The sequence below is a fragment of the Anolis carolinensis genome, chromosome 6 (genome assembly GCF_035594765.1).
Source record: "Anolis carolinensis isolate JA03-04 chromosome 6, rAnoCar3.1.pri, whole genome shotgun sequence".
NCBI lineage: Eukaryota > Metazoa > Chordata > Lepidosauria > Squamata > Dactyloidae > Anolis > Anolis carolinensis.
The window spans coordinates 92283341-92306636 of NC_085846.1; the positions used below are offsets into that span (position 1 = coordinate 92283341).

The following is a 23296-nucleotide window of genomic DNA, read 5'->3' on the forward strand; positions in this document are numbered from 1 at the left end:
GAGCCAATCACTTTCCAACCTGAGATAAATAATTATGAAGTGTTGGTAACTTTATTTTGTGACTACAAACTGCATATTTTCCAGACTGATTAACTTCTGTAAATGATGTCTTTCCAACTGAATTTACACGTACAGCTACTGGAGTGAAAAGGGGTGGTTAATCATTAGCAGCACAACTTCAGCGTTCTTAAAAACAAGAGTCTTGTAGAATCTTCAAAACGATCAAATATAAGGTTTGGAGGACTTCAGAAAGGGATAATGCAGCTATTATAGAGTTTAGTCTTATAAAGTTTAGTGGAGAAATTTGCTTATCTTTTGCTCCTTTCATGAATGGAAGCAACTTATAATCAGAACATCTTGATGTTCCAAGAAATGTGCAGAGTGTGCAGTTTTATGGGAGCAGTCTGGATTTTTCTCTAGCAATTTCTTCAGCTGTGTAATTTAATCCACAATTGTTGTAGAGGCTAGTATTTGACACAGAGCTCCATGCTTCCTCCACCAGCCTGCTTGCTTGTCTGAAGAGAAACACATTTATCCATCTGTATGCAACTCCATTTTTGCCTACAGCAAACACAATGCTACATGAATATATAGCCACAGCTCTCCTGTCAATTAGAGTGTAGCAGTAGAAGAAACAGCCTTTATGTTAGCAATCCTAAATATTAGCTTTGGATCATACAATGGTTCTATTTGCATGAACAGATACACCAAGGTCTAATTTATCATTTACTAGTGTATGTAGAAGGAACTGCCTGGTTATGCATCTTCTGAATATAGGATTCTGTGAAGATCTAAATTATTACCCGAGTTTTGCTATCTTAAGGCAAGACTCCCCAAACTAAGACCTGTGAGCCGGATGCAGCTCTCCAAGGTCAATTACATGCCCCTGCTCTACACTTGAGACTTAGGTTTGTCTTGAAGGCACAAGACAATAATAATCCTAATTAACTTGACTATCTCATCAGCCAAAAGCAAACTCATACTTCCTATTGAAACACTACTAGGTTTATATTGGTTAAAATAATCATTCATTATAAATATTGTATTATTGTTTCATTTTTTTTTTTACACTACGAGTAAGACATGAACAGAGTGCATACGGATTCATTCATTTTTTTTCAGATTATAGCCTCCCCCCCCCCCCAACAGTCTGAAGGACAGTGAACCGGCCTTTTGCTTAATAAGTTTGAGGACCACAGTCTTAAGGGCTCCTTTCTCCCTTCTCCAGTTCACTTCCATCCTTGCTTAGTAGCCCTCTGAGAAGGCCATCCATAGCAATGCTCTGGCCCTCATAGAGGGCTGATGTTCTACCTTCTTTTGTATTTCATCTCTCCATCTGACATAGCCTTTCTATCTATATACTGCCCTCTTGTGGCTGCATTTGAGTGCTACATAAATATTTTTGGGGGAGGGACTACCCCCAAATGGGGTTGATTAATTAATTGATAACCCCACCAGTATTTTAAGTTGGAACATGAAGAACATATGCACCAAGTCTGGTCTGGATTCATCATGCCATGTAGGAGCATTTGTGGAACAGACATACAAACATAAATACATACCTACATCAGTTCACTTTTATATATATGTAGAATCTAAGGAGGACTGTGATGCATATTGCCCAATCCCATTTGCTCAGCTCATCCCAGAAAAGAGGCAGCTGCAATACTTGAAATCTCACTATCAGGAAAATAGCCATCACTACATGCAAAATGGAACTTCTTGATTATCATTCCCAGCCCTTCCAAGGAATAGTACCCTGTGTTCAAACTTTGACTTCTTAGGAGTGTAACAAACCAAGAGTCCTACTTTAGCCCTTATAGTAAGCTTTTTTCCCAAGAAAGTTCCTGCAGAATGCTATGTGGGAGTGAGAAAGTGTGCGTTTACATGTTGCTTATAAACAAAAGTCAGCAGTGTACAGAAATAGAGCCAACAGTGTAGCATACAAACTAAGTAGTTGGGTATGTTGGTTGTGGAATGGAAATAATGTGAGTCCTAGAGGGTAAAATGCAATTACCTAGTTCAACGTATCATGACATAATGAACTACAGTGAAGAAGCAAGGAAGGATGTGCGTGATAGGTTGACATTGTAATGTAGCACTTAACAAGGAATTAAAGAGGGAAGAATGTGCTCCTGAACCTATTAACTGTGATAAAAATAGTCACCACAGACATACATATATTTAGCACACCGTGTTGCAAGCTTCCAAAAAGCATTTTCTCCCCACCTAATATCTCTTTTTATCTATTTCAATCCTTTTCCATATAGTGCTAGTCAAAAACTTGTAACTAGTTAATCTCAAGGGAAAGACAAAATGCTAAGATGCTTTTAGAACTTTAAACTGATCATCTGTTCTTCAAATTCTATGCAATTATGTTCCCTGCCATTATAGCAATGTACTATAGGAAGAACCTTTTAAAATGCTAATATTGGAGGGAAAAGTTTTTAAAAACACAAACACATTCAACAACATAAAAGGGTGTATTTCTGGCCATGATCAACCCCGACCTTTTTAGCATTAACAAAAAGATGAATGAAAGCCTTGACATCTGATGGCAAAGGTGATGATTAGGTTCTTTAGCTCAATAGTTCACAACCCACAACCCTCCAGATGTTTTGAACTGAAAATGCTGAAAATTCTGTATTATTTCTCACTCAGTGGGGTGGCTTCCAGAGGCTCAACAATTGAGCATCACTGTCTGTAGCCAGGAGGGCAACATCTCTAGAAAAAAGCATCTGAAACTCTAACACTTCTTATTAAAATAAACATATCTTTATCACACATTATTTTAATCAAAGTGAGATGTAGGAATGCTTTGGAGTGTGGTCGAGTTTCCTTCTCTAGAAGTTTTCAAGCAGAGAATGGATGGCCCTCTGTTAGGAGGGCCTTGATTGCATATTCCTGCATGACAGAGGATTGAACTAAAATGGTCCTTGTGATCTCTTCCAACTCTATGATTTCAATATTAGCATTTTCAAGCATCTAGGCCAGGGGTCCCCAAACTAAGGCCCACGAGCCAGATACATCCCTCCAAGGTCATTTAACTGGCCCCCACCCTAAACATTAGACTTAGGATCATCCTTAAATGACTTGAAGGCACACAACAACAACAATCCTAATTAACCTGACTATTTCATCAACCAAAAGCAGGCTAACACTTCCCATTGAAATACTGGTAAGTTATATTGGTTAAAATTGCACAAGCCAACAAAATCAAACTTTTTGTAATTATCAGAAATGAGAGTAGCACAACTTAAAACAATATTTATGCTGATTTTAAATATGTCTTTATTTTTTTCAACTTTTAAAAATATGATGACTGGTACTTTACAGCGGACTACTGTAAAGTCTGCACATTTCGCATCATATTCGTGTAACACAAGCCAACAAGTATTTTTCATCAGATACTCTTACAGAGTTCTTTGCACGGAATTCAGATCTGTGTTTATTTTTTTTCTATCATGTGCAATTTTTGCAATGAGTCTAATCGAATAATCCCATCTATTTTTTCCATCTTTTAAAAAGCAACACACCAATGGCAACTGCAATCCTATACATATTATGTGCTGATTAGTTTAGCTAAAATCTTCTCAAGCTTAGCATTGTCTGAAGGGAAAGTATTTGACCACAATCCTAACACCACCATCATTAATTCTCTCGCACCTGAAGAGTGAGCAAACTGTGGCCTTCCAGATGTTCCTCATACCTGGCTTTGCTGCTACAGATGATGGAAATTTTGCTTCAGGAAATCTGCAAGACAACACATTGCTATGCAGGCAGGGAACTCATCCTTCCCACAGTCTGAGAGGCGTATTTTTTGGTGCATTCCAATGACTCGAAAATTAAGTATCGCAGCATTATTTTTCTTTAGTAGAGATGGACTGTTTTATCAATAGGGTAATAACCTCAATTTCTGATTTTGCTGCTATAGCCAGCAAATCCAAAAATTACTTAGCAATTTGACCCACCATGTGAGGCCTAAATCCCCTGAAGGCACCAGATCCTATTTGATCTTGGAAGCTAAGCAGAGTCAAGCCTAGTCAGTACTTAGAAGAGAGGCTGCCAGGAAAGGCATACACTGTAGGCACTATTTCAGAAAAAGGCAATAGCAAACCACCTCGGAATATTCTTTGCCTAAAAACCTATTACATTTCTAGAGCTCATAAATAGACAGGTGGCTTGAAGGCACAGATATTATATCAATCTGAACACCTTAGCTGCTATAAATGTACATCTCATGCTAGCTGGTTGCAACCAAACAGGAGATGAAAAAGGGATCCGCTTTTGGGATGCATACCCGAAGTCAAAGATTTGGATATACTGTATATATATTTGGCTTCCTGGTAGAGTTCCTCAAATGCTTGGGAAATACAACTGAGCTACATCAAAATAAAAACCTTTCTAACAGTCTAGAATTATGTTTTTGTTGATGATTGTCTGAGTTACCTAAATTCAAGTTGGTTTATTTATTTAAACCAAAGTACATGGTAACCAGAGTCATGAGAAACATGTACTGGCAAGGGCAGAGGCCAAGACAAAAGGCTGGAGGTAATGAGGTGGAGAGGGACTGCATTGTTATTCTTTATTTCTTCCCTCTTCCATCTAGTTCTTTCCCTTCGTCTCCGGTATCCTCCTTTTATTCTTTTTCAAAAATGATGGCAATTAGACTGCATAGGTGTTGTAAGCTATTTTTTCCTCCGCGACAAGTCTTTGCTTCTTTTCATCTTCACAGCATTGCGAAGTGGAGGAAGCTGTGAGACTAAAATAGTTAAGGCAACTCTCCTCCAAGTGAAAGCAGCTTAGCAGCACAGAATTTTCCACTGGTGACTGCCACATTAGCTGCAAGAGTTTAAATGCTGGAACAAAAGTTTAAAAGGACAATAGCATGACTCATTTCAACTCCCACTTCAACGCAATAGGAGGATAGCTTCCCACCATCCCGGATCCAGCAAATAGCTGTCAAGAGATTCGTTTCTTATATTAGCTTAGAGATGGAAGACATGCTTTCAGTAATTTGCAGGTGCTTGCAGGTGCGACTGGAGAAAATCAAACCAAATTACTTTCATTTGATGATTCATATATTTGATTGAAAATGTTCTCTCTAGAATTCTCTAGGTCCTCCAGTGTAACAATACTGTAGTCAACTCCCTCCAGTCATGCTGGAGGACCTAGAGATTTCTAGACAGATATTCTCTCAGGTAAAGTCATAATAAAGGTAAAGGTTTTCACCTGACATTACGTCTAGTCATGTCTGACTCTGGGGGTGATGCTCATCTCCAATTCTAAGCTGAAGAGCTGGCATTGTCCATAGACACCTCCAAGGTCATGTGGCCGGCACAACTGTTTTCGAACTACTAGGTTAGCAGACACTGGGGCTAATAGCAGGAGCTCACCCCGCTCCCCAGATTCAAACCACTGAACTTTCAGTCCGCAAGTTCAGCAGCTCAGCGGTTTAATCCGCTGCGCCACTGAAGGCTCCATGGTAAAGTAATAGCAATTTCTTTATTTGCTGTTTTTCACTTTCAGGGATACTGTGCCGCTAACAACAGAGAAGGTGGAGGGCTGACTATGCCATTTAGCAGAATTCAAATGTTAGGTACTGAAGTCTTTTTTTAGCAGCATATTTAACAAGCACAGGCCATTTCTGTCATTTATACGTTGCTTTTATAGAATTTCACTCGAAAAACAACACGTTGACTCACACTTCCAGATGTGCTGTTTACTGACAACTTAACATGAAAACAATAAATCTATTTATTATCATTAGATCAGAAAATTTCTTCAATGCTATGCAAATTGGCACTGTTGCATAAAACATCAATTGTTTGGGATTGTTTGTTTGCCTGCTTGTGTAGATCCTCTCCCGTTACCCTGCTATCAGCTCATCATTTGACTCTTTATGGTTTGTCAATTGAGCCTCTATTACTAAGAGGATGAGTGATTACTGCAGCTGTAAGAGATTACAAGATAAAATCCTCTGCGTGTATGAATGCTGGTTTTCCTGAAATGGAACAATGATGCACCAACACTACAGACATCAGGAAAAAACAGGACCAAGCCCTAGCAACCAATCCATCATCCTTTAAACCTCCAAGCGTCCTCAACACTCTTTGCCATTCTGCTCTGTATGTTATTTGGTACATTTGATCCTCTGTATCCACTTATTCAACCCCCCATGGTTTGACAATACCTTCCTGTCCCAAAAATACAAAAACCAAATCTTGTTTTTGTCATTTTTATATGGGACACTTTTATTACACCATGGTAAAGAATAGGACTTGAGCATCCACAAACTGTGGTATCCACAGGGGCAAAGGGTGTCCTGGAAACAACCACCAGGAGATACCAAGAGCTTACTGAATTGGCTGCTAAATAAAGGTTAAGAAATGCAGCATGAACTTCTGAAAATTTAAACTTCACTTTCCCTGTTTTTGAGATGTTTATTGATGTTCACATATAATAAAGAGCTCGAAGCTGGACCTCCATCTCCCCACAAAAATAAAGCACACACCATTTTATCCCAACAACCAATGAAACCACCACTTGACCAAAGTCATTCATCGCATCTCATCAGTGATTCTACAAGTTATCCCACACTTTAACCCCAGCTTACTGGTTGACCTTATCTAGAAGCCTCTGTACTCATCTTCCTTTGTGACCTTTGCAGTGGCTGGATCTACACTGCAATATAATGACATTTGGAACTACATTATATGGTCAATATAGATCCATATAATGCACTTTAGCCTCACTGAACTCATTATATGGGCCTACACCAGCCATATAATGCAGTTCTAAACTGTGTTGATCCAACCAGTTTTACAAAGTCAACTAATGTCTTTCAGCCTGACTCACATATTTATTACCCAGTCTATTTCACTAACAGCTCCTACTTTAATTTATTCAGACGTATTCAACACATATGCTGTCTCTCAGCCTGGTTTCACTTGGACATATGCACCGAATGAATAAAGTTCTCTGCTCTATCTGGCATTCAAAACAATCATTCATGATTGAGCTTAGAGTTGCCACTTACAATGTGAGTTCAGATTTGGCTTGACTGCAGTGATTCCAGGGTTAATTGACCAAATCTTGGGAATGTTGCTTTTTGACTACAACTTCCAATAGTCATACTGGCTGGGGAGAATTTGGGATCTTTGGTTCAAAAAGCAACATTTCCAAACTGCAGTGCACTTTTACGAAGCTATCTGACATTGCATTTGCCATCAATTAGTTGCCTACATCAGGCAATGCAACTGTCAGCCTTAATCCTCCTACCTATATTTATTGTACACACACATGTACAAATAAACATACACGCACACACACAGAGGTGTTATGGAATCAAACTATTGTAAAGGTTAAAAACCACTATGTAATTACATTGCTTTTGAAAAAAAACAAAAAGATAATGTAAAAAAGAAATAATTTTCAAATGAAAATGAAAATGATTATGTAAAATAGATTTTTCAGATGTATTTCTTGCACACTGTAAATCTTGGGTTTTTAAACAGAAATCAGAGTAAGAAGACAAAGCATAGTAATGACTGTGTTCCATTATCAGATACAGAAAATAGAATCTTGCTGTTATTGATTTGCAGCGGTAAGATTAATGATCCAGTAAGAGAACAGTACAATACTTTTCTGTAGCCCATTTATTTAATGCCCCAGCATTTTACGAGAGTAATATGAAAGGACATATTGTGAAGCAATCAAGGAAAACTGGATCAGAAGGCATTCTTTACAAAACGTATTATATTTATTTATGCTTTATGGTCAAACAGAAAATTTCATCCTGAAGCTCTATTGACAATTCTATGACCAACTGGACATGCTTTCAATCAGGAGTCTGATAAACCTGAAATTACATTCACAGTGTATGCATATTTTAAAGCAAAACTTAAGGAGTATTAAGCTGAAGAAGGTTATAAAGCTACATTCCTCACACTCCACAAATTTTTTATTTGGCCTTGGAATTAAATGGGGAGGAGGTAAAGGGTCTTCACTGTGACAGCATACTGTATATGTGAAGCATGCATCACAAATATATGAGTAAGGCATCCTTCTCCTCCACCGTTCCAAAACAGTTGATGGTGGGGTGCAGGATTTATCCTAGCTATGCTGAGCTACACACCAGGAGGCATGCCGGAGAGACAGCATGGCAGCCAGGCAAGTTTTTACTTATTTTAAGGGCTTTGGGGGGAGGGGATTGAGGAGGAGGGGTGCCCTCCTCGGTTCTCTGTGCTTTTGGAAGCTGAGGGGACTGATCCCGGGACTACAGAAACAGGCCCCATACCCTATTAAGGAAGGCCTGGGTCTAATGGGATATCAAATTAATTCAGGACAAAGCAGGGTTTCCCTGTTTTGTCCCGAATTAATTTGCTTTTACTTGAGGCGTCATTTGGACGCCTCAGGTAAAAATAAGACAGGGCCCCCAGTTTCCGGAATCTCTGTTCAAGGTCAAGAAGATCTTTGCTCTTCTCCAAGGTCAGGAGAGTCATGACTCTTACTAAACATCTAAAAAGCACGTGGCAATGAGAAATTGGTGAGAGCCCTTGTTAATTATTATTATTATTATTATTATTATTATTATTTATTCATTTATTTATTCCTATCCTGCTTTTCTCCCAGAGCGGGACTCAAAGTGGCGTACAACATCACAAAGACAAATTACATAACATAAAATACAGCCAGAAACCCCAACATATGTGAAATTAACAATTTGTCACATTAAAAAAGAGTCTATAGTGCCATATAATCCAGTTCAAAGCAGATAATCTGGATTTTATTATGGCAATGTAGAAGGGCCTCATACAGTTCAAAGAAAATACTATGGATTATCTGCTTTGATAATATGGGTTATATGGTAGTGTAGAAGGCGCCTGAGATTGGTCTGAGTGGTTTTTCAGGGACTTCAGTGAGCCTGAGGCCCCTTCTAAACTGCCATAAAATCCAGATTATTAAAGCAGATAATCCACATTATCTGCTTTGAACTGAATTATCTGAGTCTACATTGTCATATAATCCAGTACAAAGCAGATAATCTAGATTTTATACAGCAGTGTAGAAGGGACCTGTAAGGCTGGGATGGTATTTTCATTTAAAAGGATCTCAAGCTAAAGATTCCTTGAAGAATCCCACAAGGGAGTTGTCAACAACTAGCCAAAAGTCTGTTTTCACATAACATAGATCTATGTCTCAGCATGGTAAGATGTGTCTAGACAGACACACTTTTAGTAATGAGGCCAATTGTGGAAGCTCACACATTATAATTTGCTCTCCTGAACAGAACTCTGGTTATGCCTCACACAGCACCAATTGACTGGGAACCATGTAGACACTAACACATCTCCCCTTTGTAAAGATCTTCATATATTTTTAAAAAATATTCTGCAATAAAAATAACAATACAACACTAGATTTAATCAATGAATCTAAATTTAGAAATGATATTGCCTTACACAGATTATTGTATCAGCACCTAGATTACTGACTAATGGGTTCAAAAGGCTTGAGAAGCCATACTCATGGTGTGAGAGATACAGAAACACTAGAGATGCATACCTGCAGCAACCAGAGATAATGTCTTCCTTAACATTATCTGACAAGTTCACAGGAGAGATAAAATCTCAATAGGATTCACCACAGTCTTGCAAGCACCCTATTATTGGGATGCTTCATCTGATGCATATTCAGAAAGGAAACATGAAGAGAAGTCTTCCTGCCTCAAAAAGGCACTGTGCTTGCTCACTTTGACGTTTTTAGAATGACAGAATACAGAAAACAGAAATAACCAAGAACATCACTGCTGTAGCACATTTATATTTATATGGCTAATGCTGTGAAAGAGGGTTCATTTGGGACATCTCAGCAAGAATACAGGTTTTGCTTCCTACATTTATGGGACCACAGTTAGCTACTGTTTATTGACTGCATAGAAATCTGACTACCTGAAACAGACAGTACATGTTCTTCACTGGTAAGACAAAAGCCCTTATTTACCATTCAGATTAATTCTGGAGCCACCCAATGAACATGAATCAGAGATTGGAGTCTCAATTTCTGGGATACAATTGTCTTGAATGCTCCCAAAAACTAGCAAAACAGCTTGATAAGATGTAGTGGGAGAAAAAGTTTTATTTTACAGCATCGTACTGCAAGTTAAGTGGGGTACTAATATGAGGACCAGAAGGTAAACAATAAATAGATAACCAATAAATAAGACCAATCGCCGTTTTGTATCACTTATTAGCATTACAGACTTATAAACTATCAAAGCTCAAAGTTTCGTAACATATGATTTCATCTGCTAGATTTAGGAAGAATGGTGTTGCAAGCCCCACTTAGCCCAGGCCAGAGAGGAAGTCGCATGAGGATTGTGTAAGAAACAGCACAGAAAAGAGATTCAGGGCTAAGTCTGAAAAATAAGTCTTAGTCCCTTTAAGTCACTGAGTCTCATTAGGCAGATGCTTCCCTACTGTCATGTCCAGCTTCAACAATTCATCTTATCCATACCACCTGTTTTACCATCACTCCTACAATTAGGAGCCCCATATACAGAAGTTGCCACATTTTACAGAGACACTATAAAATGGAGTGGGCTACATGACATACAGCTTCCACCATACTCCTCTCAGTTAATTCTTATGGCCACACACATGCCAGAGGGAGCCATGAATTTGCAACTATGGGATCAGCAGAGTATTTCCCTCTTTAAAACAAGGAAAGTGCTTCCAGAAGCATAATTCACTAGTTAATGACACTGACAGGGGTCACTTGTTTTAAAGCAGGGACAACCAACTGCGCCTCTCTCCATATCATGAGCCTACAATTCGCATCACGGAGATATAATGAGAATTTTCAGCTTAAAAACAACCCATCCACACGCAGTAAGGAAAGGACAGTGTATGGAAGTAGGAGATGTAGCAATTTATTTCTTTAGAATATTTATTATAAGCATGGCAAATTGCTGCCACTTTCCCATAAAGTCACAACTAAATTATAAAAGGGACATATCCCAACCTGAAAAAAGTTACAGATAGATAGATAGATACAGTGCTGGTTTTGACCTATAAAGCCGTAAACGGTTCCGGCCCAATCTACTTGTCCGAACGTATCTCCTCCTATGAGCCAGCAAGATCCCTGAGATCATCTGGAGAGGCCCTGCTCTCGGTCCCACCTGCCTCGGAGGTGCGGCTGGTGGGAACAAGGGACAGGGCCTTCTCGGTGGTGGCTCCCGGGCTGTGGAACACCCTCCCAAGAGAGATGCGTCAAATTCCAACCCTGTTGGGCTTCAGAAAAGCCTTAAAAACATGGCTGTGTGCCCAGGCTTTTAATCAATAAATGGTGAAAATGGCATGGACTGAACTATAGACAAAGCATGAGGAAGAACGGAACTGATTTTATGATTGAAATGTATATTTTTAATTCATAATGTATTTTAATAGTTTTAACTGTTTTATGTGCTGTTTTATATTGGTTTGTATGGGCATCTAATTGTTGCCACTGTTGTAAGCCGCCCTGAGTCCCTTCAGGTGAGAAGGGCGGGATATAAATGTGAGAAATAAATAAATAAATACAAAGATAGATACATAGATAGAGATAGGTAAAGGTAAAGGTTTTCCCCTGACATTAAGTCTAGCCATACCTAACTCTGGGGGTGATGCTCCTCTCCATTTCTAAGCTGAAGAGTCGGTGTTGTCCGTAGACAAATCCAAGGTCATGTGGCCGGCATGACTACATGGAGCGCCATTACCTTCCCACTGGAGTGGTACCTATTGATCTACTCATATTTGCATGTTTCTGAAGTGATAGGTTGGCAGAAGCTGGGGTTAACAGCAGGAACTCACCCTGCTCCCTGATTCAAACTGTCGATCTTTCGGTCAGCAAGTTCAGCAGCTCAGTGGTTTAACCAGCTGCACCACTGGATAAATAGAGATATTGATATGGATTTATAACTTATGGGGACAGTTTCCAAGGCAGAAGTCAAGAAGCCAACCAGACTGCCAGGTGAACCTTACTTCAAAATTGCTAGAACAATATTTTCCACCACCCCTTGGGTAGTAAAGCCAAGGAAGGAGACTCAAGATACCCATATGCAATGCCACATCTCTGTCTTCCAACCAACATCGCTCTGCCAGACAGAGGCAGCCCTGATAGTCTCAGACCTGGTCTGGCCTCCCAAACTCCTACTGTAAAGAACCAGGTGCAAAAAATGTATTACATAAAATAGATGTACATTTAAGACACTGTGTTAAATCAACCATAGAATAAACAGAGGAAGACCATCAAAATATATAATGTTTCAACCAACATGAATCCTTGTCTTCCAGTTGGAATCAAAGACATATTCCAAAGTCCAACAAAACATTCAGTACCACCTACAAATGCCCACGTTCACAAAGGACAATGCCACGGTTACATTTTAAAACATAAACCCAAACCCATTGAACAGCAGAAAAGAAATGGAATAAACAAACACAGACAGAAAGAAGATCACAAACACTTACCTTAATTGGCGCACTACTAAACTGAATCTTCCTGTTTGTTGGGATATCATCTTCTTCTGGCAATCCAGTAATTTCAGAACATTCTGTGTCAGGTTCATAAGAATAATTATCATCACTGTCTTCCTGGTCATCTTGTTCTGTTCCTGTCTCTCCCCAGTCGGAATTATATCTTGATCGTACCCTGTAGACATTGTAATCAGAGTGCATGTACACATGAGTACTCTGAAAGTTATTCAAGTCTTCCTGAGCTTCCTTTCCATTTGTATCTTCACAGTGGGTGCCAACAGAATGTGTGGCTTCAGTAATTGCAACGTTATCACCAGCTATTAAATTTCCTGATATTTCTGTTCCTTCAGCTCCATCTGAGATCTTTTTCTGCTCCAAAGATTGAACTTCAGGCTCTATTTCTGCCTTATTCCTGGTAAAGATTTCACTAGCATTCTGTCTTTTGGGCCCATCTACTGATTCTGGCTTAGTGGTTTCACAGGTGTCAACAAAATCACAGCAGGTACCCTTGTTTTGTATTCCAGTTGTTTTTACATCAGGCAAAGTGCTTTTAGAAATTTCATTAGCGGATGGAGATCTACTACTGACTTGTTTAGACTTCTCAACAGATACAGAAGTGGTGCTTTCTTTGGCTACAGGCCAAGTATTGGCATCTTTAATGGGGCTAAAATCATCGTGCTTTGTGACAGTGGACGATAGATCTGTGTCCACTGAAGACAAATTTAGCGGATAGTGACCAGTTACGGAGTACTCTTCATTGTTCTCTGCTTTTTCTGAAACAATACTTTGCTGTGCATCTGTATTTTCAAACACTGCGCTAAGTTGACTCACTGTGGGGGAAACTGCCTCTGTCCTTGAACTAAGGCTGTCCAGGGAATCTGAACTTCCCCTGTTAGACTTGGAACTGCACCATTCGTCCTGAAGTTCATTATTGGAAACCGATCTCTCTTTCTTTGGGGAGAAGTGACTAGAATGCCCTGGTTCATGAGTATTTCTTTCAAACAATTTCCGTGTTTCGGTAAACTTGGAATATGAAGGACCATCGTGCATAGCATCAAACCTACTAATCCTTTCTGAAACTGTAGACTCCAACTTCACAACAGATCCATCTCCTTTCTCCACAAATTCTTTAGGCTTAATTCTTCTTTGAGGTGACAGCTGCCCCCCTTTACTTCTGGTCTTTGCCATGCCACTACCGCTCTCATTGGGCTCCATGCCCATTTGCATGAATAAATTTTTAATCCTGTTGACATTAGATCCATATTTCCTCCCCCTGGTTTGCTGAGAAGCCTCTCCTCCATCTTTTGTCTTTTGTTCCCCATCGGATTTGGGTTTGTCAAAGGTGCTTTTCAACGCTTGGAACTCAGTCCTATATGCATTCCTGTGAGGAGAAGCACTGCGGAGGGTCGACCTTTCCCCTGAACACTCCGTCTTCATCATGTTTACTTTTGGAATGTTAAACCAACATACATAGCGGCTGCGGTATCCAACCAATTCCACCGAGATTGGCAGGATGTGCTTAAAAGGCACTAGATTTCACCAAGGCCATATTCGGGGGCAGAGGAGCATCCTCTAGATACGGACCAGCAAAACTCACATGGGAAACCCGATGACTTCCAAAAGAAAATGTTGGTGCAACCTGCAATAGAAAGCAGGTTGTAGCAATTCATCCATATTCAATCTTTAAAGCAGTTCTATAGTAACATTTGCCAAAAATAGAAGAAGACTGTCTCAGGAAGGCATTTGATATCAGTTTTACCTCTCAGATAAAGCACGTTTGAACCTGGCAATTACACAGGAAGGAAACCACTCAGGAAGGGCATCTGCCCTTTGCTCAGTGCTTCAGGGAGAGGACAAAATGGACATGAAATAAATATTGGGACCATTTCAAGGTTTAATGATGAACTGAGAAAACAATAACCTATAGTCTACCCAAGAATTTATTTAAGAAAGGACTAAATCAATATCCACTCATCCCTAGGAACCCCTTTTAATGTCTGCACTCATACCTAATAATACTAATACTAACACAACCATACTTTACAGGAATCAAAATAGTGTGCTAAGGATATCCATTATTTTGCTATAAAATGCAATTTTTGGAATCATGTACTGAAGTGATGTGATACATTTTGATGGTTTTGATCTGTACATAATATAACAGAAAGATGGAGTAGCAATGGTGGACCCTCTCAGCCTGGTCATAGGAAATTTCTACATGGAACACTTTTGGGGGGGGGGGGAAGCCCCAGAAACAGCACGCAAAAAGCCCACTATATGGTTCAGATTTGTGGATGACATCTTCACCATTTGGAGCCATTGAGAAGAAGAACAAAACAAGTTCCTGGACCACCTCAACAGCATCCACCCAGATATCCAATTCACCACGGAAAAAGAAAAGGAAGGAAACCTGCCATTTCTAGATGTCCTAGTCATCCACAAACCCAATTAACAATTGGGCCACGCGGTTTACAGAAAACCTACACAAATTGATAGATACCTACAGAAAAACTCCAACCATCAATCAAGTCAAAAAAGAAGCACAATCAAAGCCTTAGCAGACCGTACAAAAAGAATGTGCGAACCCCACTTCCTCCAAGGTGAAATGAACCACCTAAACTGGGCTCTACAGGTCAATGGATACTCCACCACAGACATCACAAGAGTTGCAAAAGGCCAAGAACAAGCCACGAGAATCAAGACAAAAATCCACCAAGAGGAAAAGTGTTCTTACTATACATCAAGGGAACCACTGACCGCATAGGGAAGCTGATGAAGAAACACAACCTGCAAACTATCTGCAGACCCACTAAAAAAATCCAACAAATACTACATTCAGCAAAGGGCAAGAGGGATCCCCTCACCTCTGCAGGAGTCTACCGTATACCATACAGCTGTGGACAAGTCTACATAGGGACCACCAAATGCAGCATTGCCCTGACACAAATCAAGGAACATGAAAGGCACTAACTCAACCAGAGACGTCAGCCATAGCAGAACACTTATTGAACCAATCTGGACACAGTATATTATTTGAGAACACAGAAGTGCTGGGCCACTCTTGACAACCACTATGTCAGACTACAGAGATGCCACTGAAATCCACAAGCACATGGACAATTTCAACAGAAAGGAGGAAACCATGAAGATGAACAACATCTGGCTACCAATATTTAAAAAACTCTAAAATCAGGACAGTAAATAAAGAACACCACTCTGAAAACAGGAGAATTCCACACATGAAACAATCAGGGCCAGCAAACACTTTCCAACAAAGGATTTCCCCAGGCAGAAATTAGCCAGGCCTTGAAGCTGCATGGCTTTTCAATGCTAATCAAGATGATTAATTGCAACATTCACACTTGCCTCCAACAGACAAGAGTTATTTCTCCCACCCTGAACCTTCCACAGATATTTAAACCTCCCTTGCCTAGTTTCCAATATACCTCACAATCTCTGAGGATGCCTGCCATAGATGTGGGTGAAATGTCAGGAGAGAATGCTTCTGGAACATGGCATACAGCCCTAAAAGCTCACAGCAACCCAATACTAATACTAATAATATTTTTTTATTTCTTGTTTGCCTCTCCTCAACAAAACATTAGAAACAAAGCGCCTTCTTGTCACAAATGATCAATTATACATGTATCCGAGATTAAAGGGCTGAACTCCCAGCTAGAACCGAGTCCCAAACCCTTTCAATTCCTACATGCTTCGTTTCCTGTGAATTAGTCCATGATCATCTCACATAACAGAACAGAATCTACACATGAGGAGAAAGAATCAGCCAATCCAGAAAAAAGTTGGGGAACACACACAGATCCTATTTAGGCACAAAGGTGCTATTCACATTATTCTCCATCTTCCAGTCATGATCATAATGACTGAACACCAAATATATACAACCTTGAAACAGAACTGTATTCTATTATATGCCATGGCTGAGGTTTCCTTTCTATGGTGACAAAAAGAACCAGGTAGGGAGTAACATTTGGCACAGAAATGGTGTGAAAACGCAGCCATATCCGAAGAGACCAAACAGCAGCAATATGCCAGCTCCATTTCTGAGACCCCCAGCATTGGCAAAATAATGATGATGATAATAATAATAATAATAATAATAATACAGATCAATGACACTGCTTCCCAGCAATTGGGAAGATGCAGAAAATGATATACAATGAGGCTTTGCAAAGGGTTCATTAGACTTGCCTGTTCCTTTGGTGGCTACCTTCAGCATGACAAAGAACGGTGAGAAAAGGTACCAGGAAACGGGGAAGGCAGAGCAAAAGCAGCAGGAGCACGAAGAAGAAGAAGCACAAGCAGGCGCCGGGTGCTGCTGCCTCAAAACCTCTCAGTTTCCCAGGCTGGCTCTCAATGCAATCGGTGCGCCGGGTGGCATTTTATACGAATCTCAAGGAGATGGAGGCGGGCAGCATTTAGGGTCCCTTGGCGTCGTTTAACCGTGAACGAAGAGGAGGAGAAACCGACAGGGTTTGTTTCCAGCTTCCAGCCCTGAAGAAATACAGAAGAGCGGCACATGACTAATAATAAAGAAATACAGAGGGAGGGAGGGACCAAATCTCTGTTTCCTCCTTTTCCTCAGCAGTTACAACTTCTCCCCGGAGATATAACCTGCCCAGAGAAAAGACATGCACACATACACATACTGTCTAGACTCTTCAGCCTTCTTCTGGAGGGTTTTGAAACCCCTCAAAAACCCACATCTCCCTTCCTCGTTCGCGCCCTTCTTGCTGCCTTTGGAGACGCCTTCGCGGCTTCGCGGCGGCTCCTCGGCGACCTCAACCCGCCTCTCTCCTGCTGTTTAACCCCCCCCCCCCCCAAATCCCTTCTTTTCACCCAGCTCTGGCTTCCTCAAAGACTCTTCTCTCTCTCGGTGTCTCTAATCCGTGGTGGGAAAGAGGAAAAAAGGGGCGAAAAGGGCTCCCGTTAAGAGAGAAGCGCCCGAGAGCGGTGCGTAACCGAAGACGCACGAGAAGCTTTTTGTATTTTCCTGGAGCGCAAAGGGGAAAAAATGCCTGCTTTTGGAATCGTTTCTTTTCTATTTGGGGGGTATTATAGTCTGTCTGGAAGGTGGGGAGGAGAGGCAAGAAGCAGGGGCATTGGGAGGGAAGGATAAATCTGAGGGAAAAGGATACAGCTCAATGTTTCCTGCCCTATGTAGTGTCTCCAAAAACGGCCACAGGAAAAGTCCCTCCAAGTGCCAAAGGATCAAGAAAAAGCACCTTGCAACAGGAGGGCTGTGGAAGAATGCGAAGCGAAGAAGGCACACACACACACACAAGGAGCAGAACCGAAGGGTTTTTCGCGGAAACAAAAGCCTTTCTCTGCTCTCCTGCCGCAGGAGGAAAGGGAGCAAACGCCGCTCTCCAAACACACACACCTCTCGGCTGGAAAGGCAGGGGGGGTCGGGGGGCGGCTCTCCTCCTCAGCGAGGCTTGGCTTCTGCTGGTGCAGCTACGCCGCTGCTACAAGGCTGCTGCTGCTGGTCAAAGCGGCGGCAGGAATAGCGATAGCAACAGCAACAGCAACCTCCAGCCTCGGGCTCCCCCGCAACGCCATTGCAGGCGGCGATGAGGCTGCGTTGAGTTGGATTGGATTGCAGGCAGGCGGGAGGAGGAGGAGGAAGGTTCCCGCGCTCAGCCCAAGCCCGGCTTCCCGCCTCCGAGAGGACGGCTTTGCATTGGCCTCGCCTCCCCACGGTTTATTCACTCCTCTGGAGGTGCGTCCACAATCTAGACCAGGCATGGGCAATCTAAGGCGGGGTGAGTGGGTTCTTACCTCAGGTCCTCTTCATTTTCCCTGTCCTCTTGACAGGACAAGGTGGTCCTTCACAACCTTATGCCAAAAAGAGGGGAGGAAGGCAGGTAGCAGCTGAGAACCCTCTGACCATCAATAGGAGCATAGTGTCTAGACCAGGCATGAGCAAACTTGGGCCCCCCAGTTGTTCTGGACTTCAGCTACCACAATTCCTAACAGTAGGCAGTTAGGACTTGTGGGTTGAAGTCCAAAACACCTGAAGGTCCCAAGTTGCCCATGGCCCAAAGTAGGCGCTACTGCCCCCTGGTGGGCGCTGCAGCGATCCAGAAGGGCAGTGATGGCACCTATTAGGACAGGGGTCCTCAAACTTTTTAAGCCGAGGGCCGGTCCACAATCCTTCAGACTGTTGAGGGGCCGGATTATCATTTGAAGAAAAAAATACAAACAAATTCCGACGCACACTGCACATGTCTTATTTGTAGTGCAAAAACAACAACAACAACAAGAACAACGAAAGAACAATGCAATATTTAAAAATAAAAACAATTTTAACCAACATACATTTATCGGGATTTCAATGGGAAGTGTTCTGGACAATGAGATAGTCAAGTTAATTAGGATTGTTGTTGTTGTTGTTGTTGTTGTGTGCCTTCAAGTCATTTCAGACTTTGGGCGAGCCTAAGTCTAAAATGTATTTATTTATTTATTATTTATTTACTGCATTAATTTACTACATTTGTATCACACCCTTCTCACCCCAAAGGGGACTCAGAGTGGCTTACAAATTATATGTACATACAATATATTATATTATTAGCATAGCACAATATTAGCATTATATATTACTATACTGAACTATACCACTATACTGTAATATTATTAGTAATATTATATGTAATATAGATTATATAATTGATATTATTATATGGTATTATTATTAGTGTTATATTGTATTACATTATAATATAATTATCAATATTATATGTATATACAATATATTATATTATAAAACTGAGGGCGGGGGCCAGGTAAATGACCTCGGAGGGCCGCATCCGGCCCCCGGGCCTTAGTTTGGGGAACCCTGTATTAGGACATGGTGGTGGGGCCTCTTCCCAAGTGCCAGAGACAGGGCTGAGCACACAGGGGGCGGAGCTAGAGGAATGGGCATGGCTTCTTCCCAAGAGCCTGAGACAGGGTTGAGAATCTATACCTCTCCTGAGGTGCTTGTTGGGGCACAGAGGGCGGAGCTAGGGATGGGGGCGGGGCCTCCTTCCAAGAGCCCAAGACAGGGCTGAGCCTCTATACCTCTCCTGAGAGGTCTTTTAGGACTGCGGGGGGGGGGGGGGGCAGGGCCTCTTTCCAAGAGTGCGAGACAGGGCTGAGCCTCAGTATACTTTCGCTGAGGCGCTTATTAGAACACGGGGGCGGGGTATAGAGGTTCAGCTTCGTCAGGCAATTGGGAAGAGGCCCCGCCCCCTCCTCTAGCCCTGCCCCCTATGTCCTGGCAGACGCCACAGGACAGGGATAGAAGCTCAGCCCTGCCTCAGAGCTCGTAACTCTACCCATCCCAGTCCTGGCCACCCATTGGTGGCCCCGTCCACTCCCCGCCCTGCATCTTGGACTAGGGGAGAGGCTCAGCCTCTTGAATAGGAGCCACACCCACCCCTTTAAGCCACGGCCCCCTTTCCAGGGGTCGCTGGGTAATATTTTTTCTGGAACGGGGGCGGTAGGCCAAACAAGTTTGGGAACCACTGCTCTAGACCATCAATAAGAGCATAGTGTCTAGACCAGGCATGGGCAAACTTGGGCCCCCCAGTGGTTTTGGACTTCAGCTACCACAATTCCTAACAGTAGGCAGTTAGGAATGTGGGTTGAAGTCCAAAACACCAGAAGGCCCCAAGTTGCCCACGGCTGGTCTAGACACTATGCTCCTATTGATGCAGCATAGAATTGCATTGGCCTGTTAGCAGCCCCCTCACTCTCTTAACTCATCCTCAGCCAGTGTCTGCTAAGGCTCCTAGATCCGCGTGTTGTTGAAGGCTTTCATGACAGGAATCACTGGGTTGCTGTGAGTTTTCTGTATGGCCATATTCCAGAAGCATTCTCTCCTGACATTTCACCCACATCTATGGCAGGCATCCTCAGAGGTTGTAAGGTATATTGAAAACTAGGCAAGTGGGGTTTATATATCTGTGGAAGGCCCAGGGTGGGAGAATTAACTTTTTTCTGTTTGAGGCAGTTGTGAATGTTGCAATGGGCCACCTTAATTAGCATTGAAAAACCTTTCAGCTTCAAGGCCTGGCTGATTCCTGCCTGGGGGTCTCCTTTGTTGGGAGATGTTAGCTGGCCCCGTTTGATTCATGTTTCGAATTCTCCTGTTTAAAGAGTATTGTTCTTTATTTACTCTCCTGATTTTACAGTTTTTTTTAAATACTGGTAGCTAGATTTTGTTCATTTTCACAGTTTCCTTCTTTCTGTTGAAAATTGTCCACATGCTTGTGGATTTCAATGGCTTCTCTGTGTCGCCTGACATGGTGGTTGTTAGAGTGGTCCAGAATTTCTTTGTTTTCAGGTAATATGCTGTGTCCAGGTTGGTTCAAAGTTTAATTGTATCATTTGTTTATTTGTTCATCTATCAAAATATTTATATCCCACCCTACATCAAGCAATCTTGAAATAGCATCGAAACCGGTCAAAAACAAGTTTTCACCCCTGTGGTGTAGGAGTCGGCATACCTCACCAAAACTGGCAGAAAATCACAACCAGATGTCACTGGAAGTCTACTTCTGGTAGTAATTTGTGGACTTTCAAGGTATGGGGTGTTCTTACAGCCACCTTTATTGGAGGCCTTTAGTCATTTTTAGGTGCTTTTTTCCTGGGGAAATATATTTTGGCTGCAAGTATTTGGGAGCTCTAGGCTATGCCAGAGAGCACAAAGGAGTTTTTCTGGGGGCGCATGGCACCTGCAAGCAGTACTTTTCTCATTCCTGTTTCAATATTATTAATACAGTTTCCTGATGGGGAATAACAGCAGGAGAACGTGATAAGCTTTATGTCCTTTTTGTTGGTTTCCTGACTCATCTAACTCTCTGCTATAGGAAGTAGGTAGAGCTAGTTGAGACAGGCCTTTGGTCTGAGCTAATGAGGTTCTTCTTATGCTTTTATTTTCTTAGAGAACAATGTTTGTTTGTTTGTCTCTCTCTCTCTCTCTCGCTTTCTCTTGTCCACCACAGAATGTGAAAGTTATTTTGCACTCTCTTTCAGTATCATTTCAGTTTCAGCATCATTTTTATGCATGATTAAACAAATCGTTCCAGTGGCTTGACTTCAATTCATTCTCCCTCCAATCTCATTGTACATTCATTATTTCTAACAGTCAACATTACTCAAAGTGATTCTGTAAGTTTAATGTATTCATAGTAGAATGCAAGAAGGTCTTCACAGAGGATCATGAACATATGACTCTGGGCTACGCTGGCTTAAGGATGCTTCTAAAATTGGCCTTACCTTAATTTCTTTCTGGAAATTTGGCACTTCAAAAGTGGTACTAATAAATTAAAACAGGCTTCTCTGTTCTGATGTCCTCCAGGTGTTTTGTACTATAGTTCCCGTAACCACAACCAATATGGCTACAAAGGTTTGGGTCAGTTGTAGTCCAACACATCTGGGCAGCACTAAGGGTGGGGCTTTAGCACTGGAGGTTAAGCACCAAGCTGTAATAAATCTTGCCAACTGGAAGGTTGAAAGTTCGAAGCCCGGGTCAGGGTGAGCTCCTGAACTTTAGCCCAGCTTCTGCCTACCTAGCAGTTCGAAAACAAATGTGAGTAGATAAATAGTAACTGTATTAAAGTGGGGAAGTATTTAGACTTGGTGTTTCAATAAAAAAAAGAAGTTTACAAACAAAGAAAGCTTTTTGACAGGGAGATGTTGTTTTTGTAAATTATACTGATCGGGCTTTGCCCCATGTGAGCCGTCCCGAGTCCCCGCGGGGAGTTGGTGGCGGGGTATAAATAAAGTTTTATTATTATTATTAACATCAAGCCCCTGCCGCCGGAACTGACCACAGCCTCCAAAGGTGCCGAAAGATGGGAAAGTCTATATATAGTTATACCTCTATCTGTTGTCTGTCTTGTCATTGTTATAATCTGCATTGAACGTTTGCCGTATATGTGTTCTGTGATCCTCCCTGAGTCCTCTTCGGGGTGAAAAGGGCAGAATATAAATACTGTAAATAAATAAATAATAAGTTGACAAAGTATGTATATGGAATTTGTTCCTTTCTTTAAAAAAAATTCCAGGTTTGTACGGAACACTATACATTTGCAGCAATCTGAAGCTCCTTTCATCCATGTCTTTTCACACACCTCACATTATCGGTTCTCATGTGTGTAGAGTGTACAAAGCATTCCAAAAAAGTAATCTTGGTATGATCATACACATGATTCTATAAGCCATCTATTAATTTGCAAGAATGGTGGTAAAGAAAAACAACCAATACTTTGGAAGTATACATATTAACTAGGAAATACAAGTTGGAACATATGTTGGAATTCCCTACCTCCTTACAAAACTGAAAATACTGATTGGCATCTGGCTGGCAAATTACATCATCATAAACCCCCCATTGTGACATCTTGCTCGGTACCCCATTGTGTATTGTTGCAAGTCAGCAGCATGGCTGCATATTGTGTTAGTAATGTAGTTCCATCATTGTAAAGTTATACACCACAGCCTCAACTTTCATGATGAAACAAGGCTAATCTAGATTGTGACCTAATGTATGTTGCAATTTTCTGGACCAACAGATTTAGGGGCTTTAGGTACTTCTAAACATGTGTAACCTTGAATAAACATCATTTAACAGTGTAAGAATTACTTCTGTGTAAACATGCCCATGGTTATAGTGTTGCTATACTGTATAAAGCATTCCTGTTAAACATAAGTTTCTTTGCTGTGTGTATTTACTTCGGAGATTTATAGTGACTCTGCTTTCTTGT

The 23296-nt window shown here is 41.4% G+C and overlaps 1 protein-coding gene across 10 annotated transcripts in view; it reads right to left on the reverse strand.

Moving 5' to 3' along the window:
* Positions 1-14155, reverse strand: part of ppp1r9a (protein phosphatase 1 regulatory subunit 9A) — a 164125-nt gene extending 149970 nt beyond the window's left edge. For all 10 annotated transcript variants that reach the window (XR_010007119.1, XM_062983851.1, XM_062983850.1 and 7 more), the window contains exon 1: positions 12513-14155. Coding sequence is in view for 9 of the 10 variants with exons in the window: in XM_062983851.1 (XP_062839921.1) it covers positions 12513-13958 (1446 nt within the window). In the remaining variant the exon portion in view is untranslated. The remainder of the gene's footprint in view (positions 1-12512) is intronic.
* Between the last annotated feature and the right edge of the window lie 9141 nt (positions 14156-23296).